The following is a 23054-nucleotide window of genomic DNA, read 5'->3' as shown; positions in this document are numbered from 1 at the left end:
CGCAGTACTTTTGGAACAGAGCTCGTCATGTGTTTTATCACGTGCAGATACATTTCATATGAGCAACATTAAAAGGTCTGATCATCAATGATTAATAGTCTTTGTGCTGTAATGTAGGTTAGGGCCCAGGAGGCTAGCTAGCTGGAACGCAAAACAAACAAATCATTCTCCATAAAAGAAAATGTCTTTTAACACCCTCTCCGTTGAATTGTAATGACCTGTATACCCAATAACAAAGAGAGCTGATGATGGGAAATGATCAATGTGATGAAGTCATGAGGGGGTTTTTGTTAATTGCATTTAAATGTGTTCACAATACTCTCAGGGACACACACGCTCACTCAGAGGCATTCACACCTACGCAATCAAAGAAAAGATGAAACTAACGCCTTTCTGAAACAAACAACTTGATTAAGACTCAGGAGGGGAGAGAATCAGGTGTGAACACCGTGGGTCATGAAATCATGTGTGAATGCATGCCGAGGATGTGTTTTTATAGATTTGTGGTTTTAAGGAAACACTGCGCCTCCTGAGGGAGTCTGTTTGGGCATGTTATCTCCATCATTGCCGCTCGCTACCTGGTGAGCATCTTCTGGCTGAACACACTGGCAGGAGAGAAGAGCGTAGGTTTGCCTCTGGGAGACGCATTTTTGTTTTCCTTGAAGCTGCATTCATTGAGCATTTCTCTTCCTTTACTTGTTCCCTTTCGCTAAGATGGAATAAAAACTGAGTAAGGCAGACGAACAAAAGACACATTTCTGACTCTACTTAAAGGATTCAGATTTAATCCCTTAGATTACAAGGAGCGAATCTTTACCTTGACACCAATGCAGGACGTCAACTTTCATTCACCGTGACTATTTAAAGGTATTTCACTTATTACAGTACTCATATATTTAGCAATAAAACTGCCAAACTCTTGTTTTCACAGCTCAAATAGTAACCTCAGGAATGCAGGCAAAACTAAAGAGAGATTTGTTTCCTTGCAATTATTACACTTGTGTTTGGTCAGTGTCTGAAAGAGTTGGCAATGCTGTTATACTGAAGAAGATTCAGTTGAGTTCCATCAGAGTGGAGCTAAGCTCTGGTGTGATTTTGCCCAATTTCATCCCCTGGACAACAGAAACAAGCTGTCAACACGGACATACTGTATTCCCTATTTCACATATGTCACAATGAAAGTTGATGGCAAACCGTTGCTCATTTACACATCCAGCAGCCGGAGTCACGCCTCTCACAAACGCAGTCATTCCATCCATTCTTAACGGTTAAATATTGATTACAGTAGTTTTAAACGGCCTACTACAACCACTGTCAAAAACACTTCTTATTTATTAGGTTCCATCTCCTCTTAACTCTGAGCGTTAATCCTCCTGACTTAGTTTATTGTTCTTTAATTTTCTTTAAATGTTATCCGTCTCTCTATTTCTTCCCACGAACGCCTCCAGAGTCCCAGGGAAACTGCCGGGGAAACTGCAAATGAGCAATTACTGACATGGACAAACACTTTCCTCAGTTCAAACATCTGCCTCAAAGACGTATAGATTAACACAAACATTGACGTCAGGCAGGGAAAGAAAGGGCGAGGCAGTACACAAGCGACAGTAAAAGAGGTTTGTGATATGTGCTCGTCAATGAACTTTTACTTGTGGTGTGGCTTGGTCTCCATGGAAACTGACATTCCCTTGAAGGTGCTTGGCAGCCACCACCAATTGTTGAGCTTGGGTAATGGTTTGAAATTCTTCTTAAAGTGCCTCAAAGGTTGAGATTAAATGTAAACTGCTCGAGGTAGACTCAGGCAGTGACTAATCACACCGTTTTAGAGCAAAGGAAAGACGGAGTGTGATGCCACTCAGACAGGGAGATATATCGTCTGTTACTCACAGCAGGTTGAATGTTTATTTGAGCTCTTTTTGTTCTTGGCTGCCAGTCAGTCACACAGATATTACTTGTCATTCTTTTAGTATAATTTCTTGTATCGATAGTCGCTGATTGCTCATGTTCCCGAGAGGCCTATCCAACTGTTCTTCCAACCAGCTCATTTGAAGCAGGGGCACCGTCTGTATATCCAATTCATCAGTTGTTAGAATAACAGCATGTGCAGCCCTTGTTTTCCCGTTATTTAGACACAACTTCCCTGTTTCCTTTGAGCCTTTGATCCACCTGAAAGCCCTATCTGAATGTAAGTGGTCAGGCACCACTGCTCAACAAATGATGACATGATCACTCCTCACCGTCTCCAACTCTTCAGCCGTATGGAGTGCTAAGCCCTGCTACTGATGGCCCGTGAACATCTGCAACTGAAAAGGATCAGCCAGCTCATGCTGAAAATATGGGCAATTATTTCTCTGTGCGTTTTTTTTTTTTTTTTTCACCACTGAATACATCATTGAGAACCTTTAGTTGAATTGGAATCAAATTTGTAACGGTAGGTTTCGCCTTAACAAGCACAAAGCATTTTTTCTCGGGAGTTTGGCCTGCTGCTGTTGGATTTGATGTTGTCACACATGAAGAGGGTGGAATAGGATTCTCCATTGAGCAAGATCATATATTTCCAAGATCATATGCACTCGGCTCTCTACGAAATCTCATTTGCATTGGTTACGCGAAACAGCAATACTGAGCTATTACATGTGTCAAATACCATACGGACATATACGCAGGGGTGTTTAGGGCTAAAGGAGATTTAATCCTGTGATTTGAGTCTTTTGTGCACATTTTTTCGGATGAAAACCTCAGAAATGAAGTTGCACATGAACAGCATTGGCATGTAAGTGCCTTTGTGTGTGTCAGAAGCTGATTGTAAAGCTTATTTGTATGCCGCAGCAGCTCCCGTTGCTTCCAGGCTCTCTGTTGTAGCTCTCTGTTCAGCCTGAGTGAGTTCAAGGTTTTCGGCACAGGATCGTAAAACAAAGAGTCCCTTCTTTTCACAAGTCTGTAAATGTAACAGTGCACGACAATGAAGCATGTGTTTTGCATGACATTAAAGAACAAAAACTAGAGTTTAAATAGTTGAAATAGTTTGTTTCCTGGTGTTACAAAGTCAGCTGGTATGGCTTAAGTCTGGTCTTGAGAACGTATTGTGATTTAGGGAAGCAAAGAGATGCAGCTAAATGTTTGTCTTTCCCAGGAGAATCCGTATGAAATGGTTTTATCCAGGCAAACTTGAGTACTGCAAGAAATTGGGGAGAATTATTTATTTTTGGGGATTTTCTGGCAATGTTGGTGGGCACAGTTTGGCACTGGGAGGCGTATAAAACATTCATCATAATTCCCAGTCAATCCATAATTTATTATCAAAATGAAGATGCAAACATAGCTACAAAGTATTTTCTGTGATGTCCTCTGTGGCCAATGAGCATTACCAAACCTCTTAGCGCAGAGCTGAAATAATGAATCATATTTTGCACTGTAACAATGTATGAAATGTGCCCTCGCACTGGCAGTAATCTCTGCAACCGACTTTATTCTTTGATACCTGTAAGAAGCATTGTTTGGAGCACCCAAGCAGAAGTCAAAAAAGGTTGACTGAGGCCAATTGCAATGAAGATGGCAGTAAGATGATTCTGCCGGCTTGTCAGATGCAAGTCAATTGGAGACACATCCGTCTTCCATCTGATTTTATTGAGGGAGAAATTTAGTTTGGGCACACATGCTCTTGTCAAGCAGCTGATGGTGATGGAAAGATGTCCGATGCTTTTGCACGAATGCTCACAAAACATGGTGACGATGAAACAATTTGGTGTCCGTTTGCAATCCAAGGTCCACGGGTGTATCGTAGTGTGTGCAGGCGTGTAAGAGAAATGCTTGTGGTGTGTCTGTCTCTGTTACAGAAGTGCATTCAGTGTGTGTGCGCACTCGTTATGTACTTAGCACATGTGGATGTTGACTTCTTTTGGTGGATATGCACCCCTGCACAATAATTACTTCATGCTCGGTGCCGGGAAAGGATTGAATTAACTGTCCCCAGTCAGCGTAGATAATTAGTCGATAAAACACACACGCATACGCGTCTCTCTCCTTCAAACACACATAGAATAAGTCAACATGTTTGCCAAGCTAATACTAATACTGAGACTACAATGTACCAACAATTACTTGCTGTTGCAGAAACATAAAGTACAAGTCTTGAGTGACACGGCTCAATAGGCAATTACAGAGTGTTGAGAAAAGCTGCTGACAGAAACCGAGCCTGGTGTGCGGGTTCTGCCTGCACACAACGCTACTGTTGTTGATTTTATGTTTAAATTGCTTCATCAGTGCGGCAGCTCCCTGTATGATCTGCTCAGCCCCACTCATGTGCGCTCAGAACACAACAGTAATTATCTTTTGTCCTTTTTTTTTTTGCAGGTTCAAGGTTCGATCTACACACAGGGAAAGGTAAGACAAACGTCTTCGGTTTACTTCTAGATCTCTTTCCTCTTTCTTTCTCTCTCTGCATGCGGCGGGAGACGGGATGATTTGATTGGCAGGCATTAGACTGTATCCGCAACTATGTGTGTTCAGGTTGTGTGCGGATGGATATAGAGGCATTACTCGGGGGATTTGTGGGCCAGTTTGTCGTTTTCTCTGCACACTCACACATGCGCACACTGTTAGCGCAGCCTGTTATTCTAATCATGGTGAACATCAAATGTGGATTAGGGGTGTCTTATGGTATCAGCCATAATCACACACAAACACATCGTGAAATACTCCAGCACACACATGCACCTGCTGCAAAAAAGAAGAATGCAACTAGTACCTGTTCGTGTTTTACGTTATGTCTCGACACAAATGCCATCCGAGAGATGGTAATGCTGGCTTAGCTACGTTTTTAGTTGATACAAATGTCTTGAAAGGTCCCCTGCTGTGTGTATTTTTGCATGTACTGTGTCTTTGGCTAATGACTCGACCGGATGTCTCTCCCAACTGATTTGACTTAAATAGAACATCAGCACTCTTTCTATCCTGAGATTTAAAAACGTATTTATGGTGTTGTCTAGGATGACGCTTTTTGGGGGTTTTGCCATCTAGGCAGCATTTGATCATTATGCCGATGGTGGGCTTACAGCTTTTTTTTGGTCTATTTCTGGCAGATGGAGTCTGCAACGGTTTATGTCTGCGGCCTTCCCTGTGTAGATCCCAGAGTATTTTAGTCCAGAATAATCCCCACCATCTGCTGTCTCCTCTACTACGTTTTAGTGCTCAGTATCTCTCCTCTATCTGTCGCTCTAGTTTATTTTCTGTAGCGTTTCCTCTTCTTGTTTTTCGCCATATTTTATGATCTCTCGCAGCTGCATCTTTTTTATCATGATGCCACGCCTCCTCTCATATTCAAGCTTTAACTCTCCATCACCTTCCTTCTCCTTCCTCCACTTAATCCCAATCAGACTGCTCCTTCTTTCTCATGGGTCTTGATTCATTTTTCAATGATGTCTTCCTCTTTCTCCTCCTAATATTTGCTTTTCGTCTGGCCTTCTTTTAAATCTCTGGATGTCTCTACACACTCTAGTTCACAACGTTTCTCTCTGACCCCACGCCAACCACCTTCCACAAGCTGTCAAATCCTAATCTGGGCTTCATGAGCACAGACTATACCCCCCGGTTTCCAATTTGAAAGTCCTTTAGATCAACTCCATTACGACTGTATGGAGCTATATTTTATGTGTATATTTTTTCAGCATAAGTGCTCATCAGGATTGGTTTGCACCAGCTGTTTGTAAATCCATCACTAAATTTGTGTGTTAAGTCCTTCCTAAATTCTTAGTAACCACTAGCTGGTTTCAAACTGGTGATTAACAAAATTGGGTCACCCCAATTCAAACTTAAGGAATGTCTTGGCAAAGTGTAAATCCGTTGCTAAAAAACATCTGTAGCACTGTCCAATCAAAAGCAATCAACTATGTAAACAGGAAGTCAATGTAGCATCATGAGCTTTAAAATGACATCCTGAAATACCAGTTTTAGAAAGACAAATGATGTACTTCCTGAAAAATATTCATCAAATCAATTCTTATTTATTTGATGTAATTGCAAACATGAAAGTATACAAAGCAACAAAAGCTGCATAAGGAGGACACCGGACTATCGTCAAGCAGACCACTGTTCGTGTCCTGAGTGAAACCAGAAGTCACAACGTCGATTTATTAGTCATGCAACTTCCACACTCGCGTAACGTCACTTCCCTTGTTGTTTTAACACAAACTACAGTCTTTACCTCAACTTAAGCAAGAAGTTGTGTTGCCTAAACCTAATGAAGTTGTTTCCTGTGAGAACGAAAGTTTATTTTGAAAATACTTTAGGTATGTAGCAAGTGACATTAGTGGGAAATGCACACACAATGAAAAATAACTTTGAACATATTATTTGAACTGCTGTATGAGGACACATTTTTTTGTGTAAATGTGTAAATCTACACTCTTATTTTGTAACTTGATTCACTTGGAAGTCACTAACAGCTGGTGCTGAAAACTAACAGACAAATTCACAACAAGGATGAAACATTGATTACCGGTACATTCATTTATTCCGTCATGCACTTCTTGATCCAAGCAAGTTATTTTGTGATATTTTGCGAAAATGCAGCTTGACAGTATAACAGTGGTTTAGATGTTATGCAAAGGGACTTGGGACTGAAATCACAACTGTAAAAAGCTCTATCTGCTCACATTTCAAATATGAATGGCTCTCATCTTCCTGTACAAGTACCAGGAAGGTGCCCTGGGAAAAGGCACTCGACTCTCAGCTGCTCCGCTGGAGTCGTTCTCTGGCAAATGGTACATGACGACTGCAGAAAGTGTGTGCGACTCCGTCACTTATTTCCTCTGCCCTCCTCTCTCAGACTGATGCTCTAAGTGAGGCTGAGCTCTTTGTCAAAAGAATACAACTGAGAACATGACGACAACACGTAGAGCATGCATTCACGCCATTGATGATATCCACAGAGAGACATCGTGCTGTAATGGGCAGGGTAGAGTACAACACACACACACACGGCCCTGAGCAGATCATATCCTCGTCATCTGACCCACATCTATTAGCACTCGGAGTCACAACCTCGTCCACCCGCTCTTCTCCCTCAATTTCCCCCTCTCCGGTTCTCCTCTGTCATTCTTTCCCAAACATCAGGGCCCCTACGTGGGACATTTCTGAAACGACATGAACAGAGCGAGTTGCACAGTGAGATTAAGCGTGTAGGTGTTCACAGCCCATGGGCAGTTAGGCTGCAGCTTTTTAAAGTGGCAGCTAAAGAGCCAGCTTCTCTTTACGCCGCTCAGAATGTCCATTTTACAGTCCTCTGAGAGCAGACAGGCTCAAGCTAATATAGACATAATCATGTTATAAATGGTAATGATGATGCTCCCTGAAATATTTTATTTGTCTTGTCGTTTTTCTTAAGAACGGTACAAACTCAATGTGTGTATGACAGTAGTATGATTGCCAGCTGGGCCATTTATGCCAAAACATACCTCCCTGCTGTTGTAAATTGCCTTGAATTTCTGTTGATAGCCATTCCCCCTGCGTGTCCAAAATTAAAATCCTCCACGATGTTATTCTTCTGTAGCTCTTTATCCTCACTGCTGCAATGCATTTCTTGGATTACTTGTATTCTAACACTGAGTAGCACTCTGAAAATGTCTGTAACGAATGTGAGTCATGCAATCTGCTTGACTATTCAAAACGCTCCTAATTGAAATGCTGAAAAGACGGCTTGGGCTAATCAGCTTAGAGATGTACTCCTCAGTTGACGGATAATAAAGAGGATCTTAGTGCTGAAGAGTCTATTACCACCCCTGTAATGAGAGTTCACGTAATGTGATCCGAGCACAATGGAGGGATAGGGAAGTGAAGAGGGAGACGGTGGCAGTAGGCATGGAGGAATAAAGGGCTGAGGAGATGCTCCCATTGTTCAAAAAGAGGAGAAATATCACATCAGATGGGTTGAACACAGACTGCAGAAACGCAAGTTTGTCAAAATAAATTGTAGCTTTAAATTTAGATTTAGATTGTAAGGTATATTGTAAGGAGGTGAACTGCTGCATAGAAGAGTGTGGGTACACTGTGGGTACAGTGCATAGTATGCCGGAGCCAAATCATGGATGTAAGTCAAGTAAATCTTTAGAATTACTTGTAAAATCGACTGGAATTTGGTGCAAGACTGTACAAAAACTGGAGCAACAAGTTCTTAAACCAGTGCCTTCCGAAATTGGCCATATGACTGTTTTCAAAACAACCGATATGACAGTTTTATGATCTACCAACTCCACGGGTTAAGCTTAGACAACTAAAAAATACTGTAAGAGATCAGACCTGAACCAGGTTCTCAAGTGTGTCTTCACTTAAAGGTTTTGAATGAGGATACAAATCTCACACCATGTCCTCACCAGCAGTCATTTAGATGACGAGAGGAGAGCAATTGACAGAGAATGCAAACACATGTCGTTTTCAGAAGTGGGACAATTATCCATTGCTGTGGGACGTTGTCGAGGAGGGAAATGTGATCAGTCTTCTTTGTCGTGCTCAGAAGTCTGGCTGCTCAGATAAAGATGTTAAAAACCGGCTTTTCCTCTGAGCAACGTAAACAGAATGAATAACGTTGCCCAATTCAGATAAACAGTCGTGATCTTATTTTTGAATCAATTCTAACTTCATTAAAACTTAAAGATAAGGCAACGGTTAAGTCGATAATTAACTCCTAAATGTGTCATTTTAAGGTGTCGAAAAAAGATTATCTGGAAAGACGAATACAGCAGAAGGTGGCAGCCCCAGTTTGACCTCCCACTCATGTCCAACATAAACTAAAGTAACAGGTGACAATAATACATGTACTGTATGTGTATACTGGTTATTGGATGAAGGTTTTGTTTTGGTGATGACAAATATTTGTTTGCATATCGCCAAACCAAATAATCACACAAGTTCAAGATCCTGTAAAAGTAACAGTTTCAAACCGCTGTGACCTGCAGTAAAACACATCAAAGATACTGCTTTATGAAAATGCACCTTGTCTCGCTGTCATGATGTGGGTGGGCGACTGCGGCGAAGTGGACAGCGGGGCCGTCCTTCAATCGGAAGATCCGATCCCCGCCTCAGGCGCCACTAGTCGCATGTCCATGTGTCCTTGAGCGAGACACTTAACCCCAAAAATTGCCCCTGTAGCTGCGCCTGCGGTGTAGAATTGTGATAGAATCTGAATTGTAAGTCGCTTTGGATAAAAGCGTCTGTAAGTGATTGTACGTAAATGACTGTAATGTAATGATGTATCTCGGGGGAATCGGTGCTGCAGTAGAGGACGGTAAACAGCAGTGTGCGTCATTGTGCGCTGATCGCTGCGGACCGGACGTCACTCATCTCGCGCTCACGTTCATACTCCCTCTGACCCTTTCCACACGCACACAGACACACAGAACGTTTCCAAGGCTTCTGTTTGTGCGACGGCCAGAGGTCAGGGCTGTGAAGCACGAGTGGAATGACACAGGGACACACTAGCACCTTTCCAAGCAGCTCACTGCTCTGCTGAAAGTGGGCTCTACCACCAGTGTGACATGAAATCAAACCTTAATGTACTCTAGGAACCCTGACTCTTCTTACCTCGCCGTAAAGATCATTTGGCAGTTCTGTAGAATGTATTTTACAATATCTTAATCCTATTAAAGCTGAAACAAACACAGTGCGTGCCACTGTTGTTGAAGGGTCTCAGCGCGATCAGATGTCCAGTTGAAATGCACCTGTCCTTGCACTCACTGTGCTCATAGTTGGCGCTGCAAAGGAACTATTTACACACACTGGAATGCTGGATATCGAATCTGTTGTTTATATTGTGAAATGTGAGGAAAAAATAATCCATGTCATAATCTCAATGTAACCACAGGCGCTGAAGTTAAAGGAACTCTTTGGTCCTTTGGAAAATATGCTTATTTGCTTTCTTGAGGAGAATTGGATCACAATATTGATTTAACTCTCATTTCCGTGGCACAAAGACTGGAGCTTGGGGAAACAGCGAGCCTGGCTGTGTCGGCACTTCTAAACACTGATTAACAACACTTCTAAAGCTCACTAATTGACATGCTATATCGCGTTTGAGCAGAAAGATGTTGTGGTTTTACAGAGAGATATGTGCTGGACTCTGGGGCCATGACTTTGTGGTATCTCAGCTGGTTAACACCTGCAAGACCTCAACTTTGCATTTGTACTCTTTGTTTTTTGGAATCTGCCTGTAGTGACACAGGCGAGCCTTGATCAATCAGTCGACACCTTTAATGTGTTCACATGCAGATTGGTTTATGTGATTTAAACAGCTGCCTATGCAGATTACGATTCACTCTCTGCAAGTGGCACAACAGAGAATCTAACAGAGTTCTAAATTCTGTTCTAATTCAAATCTCCCTTCCATTCTCTTCTCTTCTATTCCCGCATGACGTGCCAAGAATATAAAAGTGTGTTAGCTCTCTCTGCTCTGCCCTCCAGCCAGGGATAGGACTACTTTCTCTCTACATGTGTAAGGTGGGCAGATGCCAGCCACAGGAACGGAATATAAAGAGCACAGCTAATGTCCCATTGCTCATGACCGTGGACAATGCTATTAATCACCGCACCTTCAAGTATCTGAGACCTGCAGGATACAAACTTGAGTTAAGTTCAAAGCGGCAATCTGGTACCGTCTTACCATTATATAGGCCATGGCAACGTTTGTCAGTGGCTGTGCTGCTATCTTACTGTCTGACGAAACCTTAAATCTCTTCGCCTATATTGTTCCAACATATAGACATATATATTTTTGTACCAGGTCAGTCATGTTTTCACAGTTCGTCTGCGCAGTATAAAAGATATCAGCTGCAGATTTTCAACCCAAAACGACGTCACAGTGAGATTCGGATCATTTCGTCTGCCGAGGATGTGTTTCGGGGTTTTCCATTTTCAGGTTGAGATATCTTTTGAGCTCCAACCTGAGATGTGTGTGAAGTGAGGGTGACATGCTGGGTGAGGTCAGGCTCAGAGGCTCAGGCAGTGGTTAGTGTCAGGCGGCACATTTAGAAAGTGTTGTGTCAGAGTAATAGGAGCTACAGTGTGACACACACAAATACACAAAGGCTGTCTTCCTATCTGCCTGACTAACTACTGACATTAATCTCTTGACCCATTTGCTTCAATGGAACAAGTATTCATTGTAAGTAAATGAAAGAAAAGTGTGTGTGGAAGGAGAGGAGAGTGAGAGTGCTTTAGGACAGACAACAGATGGGGAGGAAATATGGTGAGTTCAAAAGTTTGTCTGTGGTTGACAGAGAGAGGAAGGCAAGGCGTGAAAGAGATCGAGGGGGGGGCGAGAGGGGAGGCAGCTGTCCTCAGATGTCTGCCTCTGAGGGCTCAACCCGGAAACATCTTTTAAGTTTCTCAACCGTGGCATTTGGGCACCAAGACAAGTGCAAACATAAGAAAACAGGGTCCCGAAATAAAGCCGTATGGACAGGATGGAGAATAGTGGACCTCAATTCAGAACATTTCTCTATTCTTATCTTTTTGTAACGTTCTCTTGATGAGTGCGTGAATTAACGGCCCGATGAAACCATGTCAGGCTCTGCGTCCTGTCCCATATTGAAGTCATGCTTTCAGAGATCCATGAAGGAAAGCATCATTTCCAACAGCATCAGCAGCAGAACTAACGGACTTGCCGAGTCACGGAATGGGCGAAGCTAACGAGTTCTGTTAATGCCGAGTCACCCGAGGGTCGTACCGTCACTGCAGGAAAGATAAAATGCTTCCACATGAAAAACGTCTCGCCACAGCAAGGTGATCGATGACTGCAAACAGAGGGGCTCATTAACTCATCGTGCACTTTGAGATGTTCAAATTTATATTGTAGTGTCAGGTTTGAAAAGGGTTTTTCAAAGTAATGAAATATATCCATTCAATCCATTAGTGAACAACTTTGGCTTGGATGACAGCAGACTAATTGCATAACTCTGGTCTGGACCCCTCGCAAATCGGGTTTGAAAATACGAAATACGAAAGAAATTGGTGAATGAAGTTCTCCTAAATCACTCGAACAAGCCACTTTACAACTAATCTCTTTGTATGAGTGGTTGCACGAGGCCCGTTGCGTGGCCATCTGTGTCAGTCTGACTAAAAATGACTTAATGTCTTTGAACAGCAGCTTTCTTTTACATAAAGGGAAGAAATAATTGCTTTTGGATCTGAGGTTATATGCAATTTGGGTTAAGTCTGATGTAAAATAACTGTAAGTGCTGTAACCTTTTTCGCCTTGCTGTTGAAATTAAAATTGCAGATGTGCATGGGCTGCTACTGCACACTGTGTGCTGAGGGAGTTTCACCATCCCATTACACCCATTCAAGAGCGATTATTGCTTCATTTCAGAAAGACGAGGGTGGCCAGAGGAAATGAGACAGTTTCCATATTGATTGGCCTTTTTGGAAATAAAACAAGTTTTTTGTGTGCCATGAAGCCAGCAGTGCAACACGATCCATGCTTCAACCACCTAGCGTGATTGTCATAATCATAGGCTGGAGCGCGTATTGATTTCTACTGATTGTAGTTTTGCACACGCGTCTGACGACTGCACCACGCTATCGTTCACACGGTAGCACCGTAGTGTATGAGCTGTGGCTTATTCATCTTCTCCTGACTGATTGCTGCTTTGATTTCTTGTCCATGTAAGCTTCCGTCTGCCAGCGTGGCAGTCCGTCGTGCATTTGAGGGGCTGATATCTTACACGCACACACGGCTCGCTGCCCCATTCGTTATGAGGCTATTTGTTTTGGGGATGATTTGGGCCGTGTCCTGGCGCTCATGCATTATGCAGAAAATATTGCACTCTTCAGTGCCGGAGAAAAGCAATAAACGCGCTGCCATCATCTGTTATTCCTGAAACAATCAAAGGACAGTAATGCGTCTGCCGAGCACCCGCAGCTGGATAACAATGTTTCCCAGTTATTGTTTGTTTTTTCGATAATAGCACTTTTGGACATCATTGCAATCACTGCTGTTATGATTTTCCTGCAGTTCGGGAGAGATGGCATGTTTTACTGTCATATAAAAAGGCAGCTATACAGATGAAATATTCTATTTTAAATCAAGCAACACAGCCCGCTCCTCGAATATCAATGTGAATAACTGAATTTTGAGGTACGGTCTTTTTTTAATATTACAGTACTCATCCACTTGCATGTCATTTCTGAACTCATTTGCGAGAGAAGAACTCATTACTCAGCATGGCAGCTCCCTTCTTTCACATTTTTTTTTTGAGGTGAAGGCCACTGGATATATTTTATTTACACCTCTGAATTATTCAGGGTAAGGTTCCGAGATGGAACTAGCTCACTGTCTCCCAAGCCTCTCATCTGGGTCTAGATATTTCAGAATGTTAATTTAGAAACATCCAGATGCGTCTTTCCAGGTGTGAGGTTGTGATGCGTGTGCGCGAGCATGAACATCTTGATGTGAACAACTTTTTTGTTCCTTTATCCTTGTGTGTCCCGCTACATTTCCCACGCAGATATTTTTTCCCTCTTTTGAATTTTATTTTTGCAGAGTAATCCCTCTCTGTGGTTCTTTCATCTGGCCCACGCTCCCCCCCCCCCCCGTTTCATTCTACCGCCTTTTGCTCCCATCTTTTTTATCCTGCCTCATGTCTCACTCCTCACTCCATCCTCCCCTTCTTTCTTTCCCCCCCTCCATCTCTTTGCTCCGTCTTTTATCCACTCCTTCATCTCTGCTTTGAAGTGACCACCAGGCGAACCTCATCAGACGGAGCTTCATAAGACCCCTCAGCATTTTCCCCTCAGTGTTGCTTGTGTGTGTGTGTGTGTGTGTGTGTGTGTGTGTGTGTGCCCGTTTGTGTCTCTATCTGATCTTTCTGCCAGAGAATCCAACCTGTCAGGATCTGACAGGACATTCAAACAATATCCACTTCAGAGATATCTGACTGCGGGCACCAGTGATGTTGTAGGTCGACAGGAAATTCAATTTTTCCAGCGCAGGATGAGAATCAGCGGAAATCTTTTAAAACTAAAATGTTAGATGTACAGTGTTACTTTTTTGTCTTGTGAACTATTCGGCTTGGACTTCGGCGAGCTGCAACTGGGACTCTAAAAACAGCAGTCATCAGTCACTCAGCGCAGGATCCCTCCTTCCTCCTCCCAACACACACACGCACACACACACACACACACACACACACACACACACACACACACACACACACACACACACACACACACACACTCCTTATTCTCCTCTCCGCAAGCCTCCAAGATTCCCTCCTTACTTCCTCTGATCTTTTGAACAACAATGCCTCGTTCCTCAAAGCACAAACGAGGGGAAGGTCGATGACAAAAATGAGATGACAGATTACCTGCTATATATAGAGCCAATCTTATGACGCCACTCTTATTCAAGACATTGGATACACCTTTTGGTTTGCAAACTGGTGATGCATTTCGACCCCCTCTCTCTCCAATCGGAGCACTCAGTGGCTCGCGTAAGAGGCTGATCATTTGTACTAAACCAAAGCAGATGACCTCCTCCTTCTTAACCTCTATTGTATCATTATACTCTCATGTATTGACGTATTACAGGGAAGCTTGACATAGGCTATTTCAAAACTATTTTTCACATTTTTAATACGGTGTTTCAGGTTTCCTGATTTCAAAAACACAACCGTTTGTCTTTATCATTGTATTTTCTTTAGAGTCCCCTCCACTCTAAAACATGTTTTGCTTTTTGTTCCCTCACGTGAACATTAGAATAATGTATCAGGAGAATTTCACGCTTAGGGGTTGTTTTCATATTCATCTGTTGAAGAGAGGATGTTTCTCGGTGCTCACCTAAATCTCAGTTTAATGCGTGTACACATTAGCAAGATTTTGTGACATCACAAGTGGGACGCAAGTGTGATGTGGAAACCTAAAACCTCCAGTGCTCAATGCACAGAGAATGCAACTTTTAGTAATTTAGGGACATATTGTTTCCAGTAGTTTACACTTCAAGAATTGTTAACTTGTTAATTTAACCTTAACCAAATCAGACAAAGATGATTATTCAAAGCAGAGTATATTATTCTCAAATATTTATGGCTTTAAAAATGCAAAGACTGATTTCCACAAATAAGCTACAGTAAATGCATCAAAATGACAGAAAACACCTCGTAACAAAATTGACCTGCAGTACATCACAATTCTGTGAAAACCAGAGGTGTTGATTGAACTTCAAAGTAAGGCTGTCTGTGGCAGCTCGTATTCGTGTGTGGCTCCTGTACCTGCGGTACCTTTTTCACACTTCACCAGAGCACATATTTTGGCAGTTTGCCAATGATGCACACACAACAGACTTGACAGCAAAAAAAACGAAATGCACAAAAAAACCACATTTAGTGTTTTTAAATGCAAGCCACCTGCGCACATGTATACACGCCTCACTGCACGTTTATTCATTCAAATACATTGCTCCTTCTTTCTCCGTCTTCTCCTCGTGCACTTTCATCTTCTGCCTTGCTCATCAGCACACATCATTGGCATATTGCTGTGTCGTTCTTTCTTGTCTCACTTTACAGTATCACTCTCCCTTCATATCACCCATGCGTACTTTAATCTTCACAGGGGAGAGGGAAAGAAAGAGAGAGGTGGAGGTGGAGGCCCTCCCTTGGGATATAATTTACATTATCGCATATATTTACATCAAACCCAAAGGTAAGGTCCCCCCCCCCTCTACACCAGTCCACTTCTCTACCTCTGACTGCAAACATGAACACGATTCTACATTTCCAATTGGATTGTCCGCTCTTCTACTCATCATGTCGTTGCCAGAAGCATCGTTTTTTTCAGATGAAACGCAAAAATATGTGCCAGTGAGGGCAGGCAGAGACAAAGTGAAGCCATGAAACTATTCCTTTTCATGCTGAGAGGAGAAGGAGAGCTCTGTTAGCCTATAGCTGACATTCCACTTCATTTGATTCATTACTGCGTGGTGACGCTATTGTCGCCCGTGCAGGGAACTGGGCCAGTTGCAGAGCTTTGAAATATCCTGATGGAGGACGGGACGGCCAGCACAGTCTGAAATAAATATATGAACTGATGCAGCTTTTTTCCCGGCCCTAGCCTGAACTGCAAATTGCCTTCATCACAATTTCTCACCATATTTGTGAACCAATTGTGAAAACAAATTGTTAGAAGAGATTCAGTCCAACCAGAACCAAGCCCATGTGGTTCATGGAAGGTGAACGCAGTGTGGACTGATGCTGTGCAGCACATTATGGGTTAGTGGAGTCTTACAGAGAAACAAAGATGGGCTCTACAGCCTCTATAAAACAGTATGGGTTATGCAGAAGCATTGTATACGTACCTATCTTTAAACAATAAGGCTGGTGTATTCTTTTACATTTTATTCTATAACTTATGTTCAATAAATCCCATGAAAAGACTTTCAATGCTTTCTAACTTTTCTAAACCCTTTATCCAAAGCGCACTTATCTTGAAAAATGGCTTTGAAAGATAAAAGTTAGAAGTTTCAAAAAGTTAGCTAAATGATTTCCTAATACAGCTGGGCACTGTAGTTTTTTAGCAAACGTTATTTAAACAGGTGCTTTTATTGAGGACTATCTGCATCAGTGGATTAATATACATTCTGATTCCACTGCTCTCTCGGGAGTATCTTCGGCAGCAGGATGGTGTATGTGGGATTTATTTAGAATAAACTGCATGTGAGTTCATGGTAATGATAGGATCATCTACACCAGCAATACTTTCACTTTTTCACGAGATTAGTTCAGAGTAGAAGATGTAGAATATCACGAGATGTATCCTTTAGAACAACAGCCTACTGGTTCGATGTTCCTGGTTGAATGTTTGGCAATGACTGAAGATCAATCAATAAATGTCCTTTTGGAACCTGGAACAACAGATTTCCAGTTTTGCACCACAAACAATATGTTCACTGGGGGATGACGGAGATAGCAGAACAACAATTTTTAGCTGTTCTATCACTGACATATGAACAGACTCAGATGGAGAGCAAAGCACAATCTGTCTGTGTGACTTGCTGTTGTATGACTCATACAATATGCGAACAGTACGGACAACTGGTCGCTGGGCGGTTTTGGCCGCTACAAGTTGCTCACGCATGCTGTTGTGACTTAAATCGTGATAAAGGACTCGTATTAAACCAAACAATTATCATCTGAGGCAATTTAAACTCATATTCACTATGCATATCCCATGAAAAAGACAATGTTTTCAAGAAATACCATATCAGGGAACATGTACAAAAATACATTAATCTAAAGAAAAAGAGAAAATGTGCTTCGTACCAGATTTAGCTACAAGCCAATTTCCATCTGTAGTCCCATAAGGTGTGTTCAGACTGATCATCTTGACATTGTAACAGAAATATTAAGATCTTCTTAACTGTCATTACTGTAAAAGTCCAGAACACACATGCTGTACTTTATGCTGCGTGCCACTCTGGTTATTCAGTGAGCCGTAGAGACACATCACATCACAGGCGTTCCCGATGCCGTTGATGTGTTTGATTTTATTCATAAAGAACACATGTATATTAGCATTCAAAACAATAACTTGCTCCTGGCTCTTCTTAATACATCAGGTAATCTATTTGAGGTAAAAGACCTTACTGTCCTGGTTCACCATTACTCACTACATCTCCAATGTAACCATCACACTGGTGTCTTTGTGCACCGATCCTGACCGTCAACTGTGTTAAGCAGAACAATAAAGAATGGGGCTTTTTTCTCACCATCAACATCCGCCAGACACAGATGGTTTCTTCTTTGAATGATTTTCTGCACAACGGGCTACATTTGTTCGATGACAAACTATATACAAAACAAATACCACTGCCTGGTTTTGTGAAGTTTTTAAATATAAGTTTCTAAAGGGCATCGTCAGGCTTTTTCCATCTTGCTGAGAGTGAGATGCCAACCTTCTTCCATGCATCTTCATTCTAATACACACGAGTGTAGAAAAGAGAAGAAAAAAAAGATCGTTAGAGGAAGACAAAGTGGCCCGGATCCTCTGGATGCATCTTAAGCCTACTGTACGCCGTAGAAGATCATTTTGAGTGGCGTGCAGAGGCTACATTCATTCATCATGGCTTTCATTCACCGCCACGAGTGATTTTTAAACCCAGCCATCCACCAACCTCATCTCCCAAACCCCTGCTTCCCTCAGCTATAAATCATCATCATCTAGCCACAGGCCACTGGGCGCAGAGCAAGGTGACACTCCACAGTGCTACCGACGCCGCTGGGGGTGGGAAAGGCAATAGGTTGAGAACAGGGTGGCAAGAAGGGGGGAGAGAGAGAGAGAGAGAGAGAGAGTATCTATCCACTCAAGCTGTCACAGTTGGAGGGAAATCTTTGATGTAAACTCGATTAGTGTTTGGCGTGTAGAGACACAGCTCAGACTTGAGTGAAACCCAGGGTGGTGGACGACACCTCAGAAAGACACAAATTCAAACACATGGAGACCATAGCGCTCAGAAATGTGCCGTTGCTAGGCTCCGTGCATGAGAGAGAACTGGTGTAACAACATGAAATATGTTGCCTTTACCCGCTGGAGATATTATTTGTGCGGTCTGCCCTGTCCTGGGAGAACTAGGTCAGCAATGAGCTTTTTAGTTTTTATTATATCTGTATTCAGTTTGACCTCGTGTTAAACAGTGAGTAGCCTGTTTTCGCTCAGTTAATGAATGCCTATGATATGAACTAGCAGCTCATCTCAATAAAGACCATGTCAGAAAATGGTTTGAATAACCACAAATTATATCTTTTTTTTTTTTCAATATCTGCTTACAATAATTGTCTTTCCCAAACTAAGAGTTAGCAACTAAAAAGCACTCAGGTACTCCTTTATTAGATCTTTCAAATGTAGTGGAGAGCAGAAACCAGGATGGCAGAGAGAAAAGGACTGACGTAGGCAGTCTCCACTAGAGTGAGGAGTGTGTGTGTGTGTGTGTGTGTGTGTCTGTGCCTGTACACTACTGTAAAGCAGGTCTCTCCTTTTTACTGTCGACTTCTACTGGACAAATACAACCTGTTGGTTTTTAATTCATTGAGCATCTCAAGGGATGTCTCATTTCGATCAGCAATGTCTTCTCTCCCGAGGAGCAGCTTCTCATCAGCCTGTAACACCAATGATTTACACTGGCTGCATGGATCCGCTCTCAAATGTAATGTGCTCATCAAAGTGGGAGCAGAAGGTTATGATGGCAGCTTAAAGGGGAGTTGGCTCACTTTGCCTGCGCTGCACGGAGCCGTATTTCAAGCAAGATGGTATAGACACAAAATCCAATTCCATTTAATGAATCACCGGCTGAAGTTTTCTGACCCTTGTGCATTAGAGTAGAGAAAGCAATGTTGCTGCCGTTACGGCACATTATTGCTTGCGTCACGTCGCCTCATTCAAACGGAGATTTACAATAGCGTATTAATCACTTCTTAACTGAAAAGAAGCAGACGGGCTGAATCTGTCATGGTGGGATGAGATCGACCCAGAAAGGCTCAGTGGGGAGGTTGCGGTACCACCACCATAGTTTTATTTCCTAGTTTACGAAAAGGGAAGCAGAGGAAGGTGAAGTCGGCCATTTATCAGCCCTCGGTGGTAACGAGGCTGCCCTTGAGCAGTGGTATGAAAGAAACACAGCGGGAGGGAGAAAAGAGCCAAAGCGGGCTGTTTCTCCACTGCCATCACTTTCTTCATGTACGGTGGAAATGGTGTCGTGGAGGTTGTCGCAGGTATTGATTAGATGTTGCCACAGGTTTTATGTCATGTAGCAGAGAGATACTAAAGCCACGACATGAGGATTATTAACTGCAGTAGTTTTATTCTTGCAAACACAAACAACATGACAAAAACACGAATGCTGTTATTTATTGATCTCATTTCATTGAGTATAAATGAAACGGATAGATGTGAGGTCCTTAATACAAAACACACTAGTTGACTGGGTACTCGTTTTTGTTTCAACTTTTGAACTCCGATAAGCTGAGCTGGCCAGATTTTAAATGTGGTCATATTCATGGCTGAAGCCGGTGCAATGATTGGCTCCCTAGCAGGGAATCAAACGACCTCCTCTGAGAGAGCTCGACCACATGCGTCTCTGGTTTGAATGCAAATGACTCGATGTTGATTTTCATCAAGGGAAGAGAGCCACTGCTATTTCTTCCAGAGGGATTGTTGTCACTGCTGCAAACAGTGTGTAAAGTGCTTCTTCGGGTTTATTCATGTTCGTGATTTTCTGCAGAAGTGTGCGTGTGTGTGTGTGTGTGAAATGTTGTGATGCAAGGGTCTGAAGATAACTAGGGATAAATAGCTGACAGGTGACATGACAGAGAAATAGATGGACGGATGGATTGATTGCTGCATGGAGGAATAGATGAGATTAGAAACCTTTTGTTTCAGTCAGGTCCAGCTCAGCATCGGCTCCTGCACCAGTTTCTCCTCACGCACCACTTGACAGGGGCGACCATGAACTGGATCACTTGTGGTGATAAAACACATTAGTGACACAGTGCTGTCTGAGTTCAAAGCGCGTTCGCTTATTCACAGAACCCTAGTCGGATACATAAAGAGAGCAGTGACGCGGTGTCAGTGGGCTACACAACACACACATTACGCACACACAGACAGAAACACACACACACACACACACATGCAGTTGTCTCTCTTGCTCCAGGCAGTTCTTCTGCTTGGCTTGCAGTGCTTGTCCTCTTGTTGGCTAAATGGCTGTGGGTATAGCCTCTCCGGCTCACACTATGATAGCAACACTTAACTCTCCCTCCAGCGAGACGGGCCATCGTCCATTGTTCAGCTGCGAGACCACTTACATTCTTTTTGATTCATTCAGACGCAGAACTGTGGCACCTACACACCCACAGATACACAATAATGCACACGTCCTGTGCACACACACACACACACACACACACTGGATGATTATTCTCACATCTATTGTAGCTTTTTGAGTTTGACAAATTCCACCAAAGGCAGTCACACTGATCCCTCACTTGATCACACCGACTGTACTGTTTCAGTGCATTCCAGCCCAAACTAATAACCAGGAGTTTATTTTTTTACCATATTTAATAGGAGTCCTGATGATACAGCTTAATCATTTCCTCAACTGCAGAGTCTGCATCTCGGGCTTATAGTGAATATTCTTATATTGGATCCATATATCCTGAACCAAGTTTGAAGGCTCTGTAATAACCAGAGGTAAAATCAGAAGTTAACACTTTAAACGGCGAGGTGTCATCACTTTGCATGTGTTTGTCCCACAGCTCGCAGACGCTGGAGTCTATTTGCAGCCCGCCCCTCGCTGGTCTCCCAACACAACAGAGATATGAAGGTGTGAATTATGCTTTCAACGAGTCTTCAGTGTAAAGCATTTTTGTGGGGTGTAACACCACGGTCGGAAATATACATATTTTTTTGGGGGCAATTTTTGCCCCCACTGACTGAATCCAGGGGCATTTTCAAAAAATTGGGGGCACTTTTTGAAACTTGTGAAACAACATTTAACCTTTGTTAAAAATAATAAATATACTTATTTAGGCTTACAATATATGAGCAATTGTCATCAAATGGCAATAATAAGTCTATTGGGCAGTAGTCTACAGATTCAGAGTGTTTTCTTAAATGTATTTGACAAAAAACAAACATAAATCAGAATCATATTCAATTTTATTCTTATATATTTGTGGTTATTTATTGTTATTATTAAATGTTTGAAACAACTATTAACAATTATTAAGTTAACGATGCCTTGATTACATATATATCAGTCATTGTATGGAATTATTCAGAAAAAATATTTTTGTAGCACCTCAAATATTGTGATATTACCCATTTTTGTGCTGAACTTCATTGTGTGGAATTTTTGAGAAAAACATTTTTATATCACCTTATTAAAAAATTTGCCATTTGAAGGTACAAATTCAGTTCGGAGTTTTTACTTCGTAAAATATCTTAATTGACTGTCAGTCAGGTATTATTAATTTCCAGCAACCCTCAAATCAAAGAATAAAGACATTACGCACAATTTAGGTGTATTTTCCCTTTAACTCACGAGATGCAGGTAGCATGTTTAATACTTAATGTGAACATAATTCATTTAATCTCATTTCCATTCTGCAATATGTACACTTTGTTGGCATCTTATTCTGAAAACCGGATGTTCGTCTGAAGAAAGCGGATGTTGTCTCACGTTAATCTTTCCGACAACTTTCAAAGTCCTTCGCTCGCTCCCGATCTGTGCCGTTTAAATGCGTTTACCTTGAATGTCAGCATATAGGTGCACTAACATGTAAGTGTCTGCTGAGTGGACCACAGTCTCGCAGTCACAGGTCTGATGAAGAAGCGCTCCATTTATTTATTCTTTTAGAAAGTTCGGGGGCATTTTTTTGCCCCCCTCCTAGTGATATCAGGGGCAAAATGATATTTCTGAGGGGCAGTGTTGCCCTTTGCCCTCGTGTATTTCCGACGCTGACACCACGCATTATACTAATAGAAAGCGGAGGTACGGTTTACATTATTATAAAGCACCAACGTCAAAGGTTAGGTTGGATAAACAACAAAGCGAAATAGGTTGAGAATGATCTTTTTTACACTGGTGCATGGGGAAGAAGCAGGAGGTTGAAGCTAACTGCACTCACTATCTCATGTGTCGTTGGAACGCCTCTGAGCAGCTCGTCTTGAGTAATTGGTTAACTAATCAAGCATGCCTGTAATAGAGTTTTGAATGGGGAAAAGCTTGTTTCCAAAATATTATGATCGTTTTTTCCTAATTTATTTTCGGGAACACCTGGAGCAGAAAGGGGCTTGAATTTGTTCCTCGATATTGAATGTAAAGTTTGGACTGGACGCTATGCAAAGAAGGATTTAGTCTTCTTTTTCCATCATGTATTTAGCTGTTGGACTGCCAAGCTTAGAGTCATTTTATAATCTTATAATCAATACTGTCCTGTAGTGGGTCACAGTGTCACCGTGTTTCATCCTGTCCTGCTGCATGCTCTGACGGTGTGACTTCACGGGTCGTGACCTAA

At 42.2% G+C, this 23054-nt stretch overlaps 1 protein-coding gene across 1 annotated transcript in view; it reads left to right on the top strand.

The window, feature by feature from the left end:
- Positions 1-23054, top strand: part of igsf11 (immunoglobulin superfamily member 11) — a 75714-nt gene that overhangs the window by 15219 nt on the left and 37441 nt on the right. The window contains exon 2 of the mRNA XM_079272488.1: positions 4351-4380. Coding sequence (XP_079128614.1) covers positions 4351-4380 — 30 coding nt within the window. The remainder of the gene's footprint in view (positions 1-4350; positions 4381-23054) is intronic.

This window comes from Melanostigma gelatinosum (genome assembly GCF_949748355.1).
Source record: "Melanostigma gelatinosum genome assembly, chromosome: 7".
Taxonomy (NCBI): Eukaryota; Metazoa; Chordata; class Actinopteri; order Perciformes; family Zoarcidae; genus Melanostigma; species Melanostigma gelatinosum.
This window is presented reverse-complemented; position numbering and strand designations above follow the sequence as displayed.